At 34.8% G+C, this 5,785-nt stretch overlaps 1 protein-coding gene across 1 annotated transcript; it reads right to left on the bottom strand.

The window, feature by feature from the left end:
* Window positions 1-723: 723 nt before the first annotated feature.
* LOC120077379 (maltose excess protein 1-like, chloroplastic) lies at window positions 724-2,745 on the bottom strand. Its single transcript, XM_039031264.1, has 4 exons — window positions 2,524-2,745; window positions 1,513-1,590; window positions 920-1,021; window positions 724-831 (listed from the first exon to the last, which is right to left on the bottom strand). The coding sequence occupies exons 1-4, from the start codon at window positions 2,743-2,745 to the stop codon at window positions 724-726; spliced, it is 510 nt and encodes a 169-aa protein (XP_038887192.1).
* Between the last annotated feature and the right edge of the window lie 3,040 nt (window positions 2,746-5,785).

Raw genomic sequence — 5,785 nt, 5'->3', positions numbered from 1 at the left:
TCAGAATTTTATCAGAACATGTAAGTTCAAAGTTCAAAGTTCAACATCAGAATTTTATCAGAACATGCATAATTGAGCTTAGAACATTATATGGTTCAAGGTTCAAAATGGATTGAGAGAGCGAGATGTTGAGAGAAAGCGAGATTATGAGAGAGAGCGAGATTATAAGATAGAGCGAGATTGAGAGAGCGAGATGTTCAGAGAGAGCGAGATGTTCAGAGAGAGAAAGATTTAGAGAGCGAGATGTTCAGAGAGAGCGAGATTGTGAGAGAGAGCGAGATTGAGAGAGAGCGAGATGTTCAGAGAGAGAAAGATTTAGAGAGCGAGATGTTCAGAGAGAGCGAGATTGTGAGAGAGAGCGAGATTGAGAGAGAGCGAGATGTTCAGAGAGAGCGAGATTGTGAGAGAGAGCGAGATTGAGAGAGAGCGAGATTATAAGAGAGAGCGAGATGTTCAGAGAGAGCGAGATTGAGAGAGTACGAATTATCCATTTTGTTACAAGTATGAGGATTGAGAGAGTATGAAGTCATTGTAACAAAATATGGATGTAGTTTGGAAGCTTCTCAAGGAGATTTGCCCGTGCTTCTCAAAGCCATCCTAAACACATCATAATTTTAACATCCTACCTATTGTGACATTCAAGTTGATTGAAAACAAAATAATGATAAAAAAACAGACATGAAAGTTTTGATCGGGCAGGTAATAGCTTTACCACATGAAGTCTCAAATGAATAACGCTCGTGGAAGTACAAGACCATTTCCAATCAGGGCAAAAAGCATTGTGAGAGCTGATAAGCCTTTAATGTTCTCAGGATTCAGATAATTAGTCCACTGAACAAATAGCATATGATGGTTAGTGATAAAATAAAGATGAAGATATATACTTTTATCATTCTAAGAGTTCAAACAGGATAAATACCATTTGCGAAACTAGCATCCACATAAAGAGGAGGGTTGTTGTCCATCCTAATAATGCTCCAACAACTTTCACACCTTTCTCAGGAAGTTTTCCTGCTCGTGCCTGTAAATATTACAAGGACACTTTTAAGGGATGTTGAACTATATTAGAGTGATAACGTTTTTAGCAACACCATGAGGAAAGATTATCTTGGTTTCAGATCTCAATTTCACAATATCCCATTTAATAACTATATACATCTAAAAAAAGTTGTTGTCAGGAAGAATTTGGTCCAATTTGTATATCATTATTGAAAGAGATTCAATCCTCAAAACATGAGATTCCTGTGCTGACATATTTCATTAAAAGATTAGCAAATGCAAGAAAAAAACAAAACACAGGCAAGAAAAAATCTACCAAGCAACTGCTAGCAGTGCTGCAACCAAAGCAGTTACTCCAGGCAAGATACTATTCGATATGAATGGAACAAAAGTAGACCACATAACTTGCAAAAAAGAAAAAATTTCAAAACTAAAATTCCATCTTTTTGAGACAAATTTTACTATTAAATGTTATCATCTCTTGAATGAAGCTGGGGCTAGAAGAGAGATTACCTGGGGGAGAATAAAAAATCCACCAACAGTGATAAAGTCTTCCCAAAATTTCAAGATTTGTACAGGAAGAACATTAAACTAATTCATAAAGTTTATAAGAAGACCAGAAGCCACAACAGCCGACATGGCTGCAAAATAAGGCAGGGGCAATCCCCTGCTATTGCAAGCTGGGTAAAAACTATATATGTTGTTACACGTATCTCAATCTTCATAAGTGTAAAAACAATGACTTCATACTCTTTCAATCCTCATACTTGTAACAAAATGGATAATTCATACTCTCTCAATCTCACTCTCTCTGAACATCTCGTTCTCTAAATCTTGCTCTCTCTGAACATCTCGCTCTCTCTAAACATCTCGCTCTCTAAATCTCACTCTTTCTGAGCATCTCGCTATCTCTCACAATCTCGATCTCTCTGAATATCTCGCTCTCAAACTCGCTCTCTCTTACAATCTCGCTCTCTCTCAACATCTCGCTCTCTCAATCTTTGAACTTTGAACCTTGAACCTTATAATGTTCTAAGCTCAATAATGCATGTTCTGATAAAATTCTGATGTTGAACTTTGAACTTACATGTTCTGATAAAATTCTGATACTGATAAGAGCAGTAGCAGAACACATGCAAAACCAATTATACAATGAATGTTTTTATAGAACACATACTTAAAATAAAATGGATAACAAACAAAGATTATACAATGAATGTTCTTTCAATTGGATGTGTTGTATAATTGGTTTTGGATGTACTCTGTTCTGATATTGATAAAATTCAATTATACAATAAAAAGAGCAATAGCCAGGTGTTCTGATAAAATTCTGATACTGAACTTTGAACTATGAACTTTGAACTTTGAACTTTGAACTTTCATAAAAAATATATGTTCAATTATACAATGAATGTTTTTACATACATAAAAAATAAATGAATGTTTTTACATACATAAAAAATAAATGAATGTTTTTACATATATAAAAAATAAATGAATGTTTTTACAAAGAATAAAAAATACAATTGTCCTCTTCACTTCTCTGAGCAACATGTGATGGATAATTGAGCTGTTGAACACCATATCAACGTCAACAAATCGCCTAAAAACTGTTCTTTTGAACATGGCCAACTGCGTTGGTGTGAGCTTCTCTTTGACAATCTTGTTTGCATTGGCAATGTGGGCCAAGTTGGTTACTTGACCGAGAAATCTGTCACCTTCAGCTATTCTGAAACGTGTAGCCATCTTAAATCACTCCTGCATTTATTAAAAAATTCAATTAGTAAACTCCTTTAGAAAAAAAAATGTAAAAAAACATTGTGTTTAAATCTCGCTGGCATCGCTCTCGCTAGAACGGCTCTCACTGGCATCGCTCTCTCTCACAATCTCGCTCTCTCTAGTATCGCTCTCTCCAATGTCGCTCTCTCTTATCTCCCTCACATTCTCTCTTTTTACTCGTCTTCGACCACGACACATCGAAAACCAAAAAAACAAACAAAAAAACCATAGGTTCACTTATCTCTTCAGTGTCGCTCTCTCCGGCCTCGCTCTACCGATTTCACTCTCACTTATCTCGCTCACAAACTCTTTCTACTCGTCTTCAACCGCAAAACACATCGAAAACCAAAAAAAAAAAACAAAAAAACCATATTGAAAGAAAGATTTACCGATAAGATTCGATTGAAAGCCGGAAGTAAAATCGTTTGCAAGCTGGAAATAGTTTTTTTTCGTTTATGAGCAATACAAGCATGCCTTGGAAAATTTGAATGAATAATAGTTTAGTTTTGGTAGGTTTTCTCAGTAAAAAGGTAAGAACACGAAGTAAGGGAAAATTAAGTAATTTGGTAGGGCGATGATGTTAGTAGAGGGTCAATTGACATTATTTTTTAAAAAAGGGTCATTTGACATTTTGGGCCTATAAATTTCCCTTCCATAATTAAAGTCTTTAGGGCATGTTTGGTAGGGATTTCGGAATGATCAAAATCACTTTTGACCTGTCTAAATCTTGTACGATTCAACTCGAAACTTAAGGAAAACGATACAAATTGTGAATTTGAATCGGAAATAACAAGTATTCTACAATTCAAGATTATAAATGTGCGAATCGTTTTTTAATCGAGTCGTTTGATTCAAGATATCTGCAAAAAAAAAAAAAAAAAAAAAATGAAGACAACAAAATATTACTATTAGGGTTTAGTTGTCAACATCGGAGAAGAAGAAATCGTGGATGGCTGATGACAACATTGCGTGGACGAAAATCACGAACCAAAAAATATCCTTGTCAGCGATGAGAAAGAAAAATGGAAAGGGAAAGTTGCAGAGTTTTGAAGAAGATGAAGGAGAAGAAAGAGAAACTTAAAAGTAGAAGATAAAAAATTTCTAGATATTTGCAATACTCAACATAATATTTAATAGAGTATTTATCAAATTATAATTAAAACTGTGTTCTATATCTTATTTTGATATATGAACTTTGAAATTTGGTCTATTTTGGTCCTTAGACTTTAAAAACGACTATTCTAATCTCTGAACTTTTAAAAAATGTTTATTTTGGTTTCCAATGTTAAAATTTTATTAATTCTTAAACAAAATGAAGAGATAATTTGTATATTTAGATAACTAGACTATTAAATAAGTTAGTCACGCTAAAAAATGGAGGGTTTCAATTTTGAATTAGGTGGTAAAACAATTTTCTATAAAACTCAAAAGTCAATTTGCGTTCAAAATTTTGGTCGTTTAGTATTTTGGCATGTTAGTTGTTGACATTTTACTTCCCCTTCCTTTTGCTTGACGCATGTTAGATGTAACTTCATCAAAGAGTTAACAAAATCTTAATAGTATGGACCAAAATAAATATTTTTAGAAAACTCAAGGATAAACCGATTCTTTTTAAAAATTTAAAGACCAAAATAGAATAAGATTCAATGTAAAATAAAATTTAAACCTAAAACTATTTTTAAAAGGTTAAGCCATCTCTTTTTTTTTTCCACTCATTTATACACGTGGAACTTGGAAGTGTAGCTTTTCATCTCCTTTTTTCTCTCACCTTTACACACGTGACTACAATTCTTTATTGGTCAATATTTAATTTTGTGTACTACTTTCTTATTTCTTTTAAATATTCTTTTTTTTTTTTAATATTGTGATTAGGAAAACTATTTAGGGAAATATAGTGGTTTTGAAACTATTTAGAAATCTATGGTTGTTTTGGAGATTTCGAGGCGGGGATTTAGTTTAAAATATTTTTTCGAGAGTTCAACCCTCGACCTGTCGAAAATTAAAGAAGAGATTGAGAGTTTGACCCTCGACCTAAGAAGAGGATGAGGGTTCAACACTCGATCTGTCGAAAACTAAAGAAGAGATCGAGGGTTTGACCCTTGACCTAAAGGAAATTGAGAAGAGGACGAAGGTTCAACCCTCGACCTCTAGAAAATTATAGAACAAACCCTCGACCTAAAGGAAATTAAAGAATCGTTTAGTAATGTATCGCACACAATCGTTTAATAAAATTACTATGCAATCCTTTAGTAATTCTTTATTAACGTAATAATAAATGCATACTTCCGGAAAGAACAAGTGAACGATGAACAACTTCTTTATTAGAAGATAAACGATCGTTTACAATCTCTCCACGATCGCTCAGTATGACTAAACGATCATTTACTAAATCCTCTGCGATCGACCACAAACTCTTAAACGATCGCTTAACTATTACTATTACACGATCGCATTCTCAGAACCTATATGATCGCATACCTTCTACTATACAATCGTATATCAAATGCTACACGATCGCCTAGTAGAAATAGACGATGAGCGGCATGCTATGATGGCCTCTCCGCGACAGTGTCTTTCGAATTCCCACTCTCGAGAGCTCTTTTTCCTCACTACACAATCGCCCACAAACTCCTACACGATTGCTTAGCTATTATAATTAGACGATCGCCTTCTCAAAACCTATACAATTGTGTACCAAGTGCTACACGATTGCTAAGCTTTACTACACGATCGCTGAGCTACTACACACTCGTCGGGTGGAAGTACACGATGAGCAGCATGCTGCGATGGCTTCTCGAAAGCTCTCTTTCCTCACTTCACGATCGCCCACAAACTTCTACACGATCGCTTAGCTATTACAATTAGACGATCGCCTTCTCAAAACCTATACGATCGCCTACCTTTTACTATACGATTGTATACCAAATACTACACGATCGCTAAACTTTACTATACGATCGCATAGTGGAAGTACACGATGAGCGGCACGCTGCGATGGCCTCTCGAG

This window comes from Benincasa hispida, chromosome 5, assembly GCF_009727055.1.
Source record: "Benincasa hispida cultivar B227 chromosome 5, ASM972705v1, whole genome shotgun sequence".
NCBI lineage: Eukaryota > Viridiplantae > Streptophyta > Magnoliopsida > Cucurbitales > Cucurbitaceae > Benincasa > Benincasa hispida.
Note: the sequence above shows the minus strand (reverse complement) of the source record. Positions and strands in the feature narration are given on the sequence as shown.

Bases quoted from the DNA above. Each gene is read 5' to 3' on its own strand.
- LOC120077379 (XM_039031264.1), bottom strand. From the start codon at position 2,745: ATGGCTACACGTTTCAGAATAGCTGAAGGTGACAGATTTCTCGGTCAA. The intron at 1,591-2,523 runs GTATTTTTTATT...TTTATGAATTAG, and splicing joins GAGAAGTGAAGAGGACAATT to TTTAATGTTCTTCCTGTACA. The intron at 832-919 runs GTATTTATCCTG...CTATTTGTTCAG, and splicing joins GGATGCTAGTTTCGCAAATG to TGGACTAATTATCTGAATCC.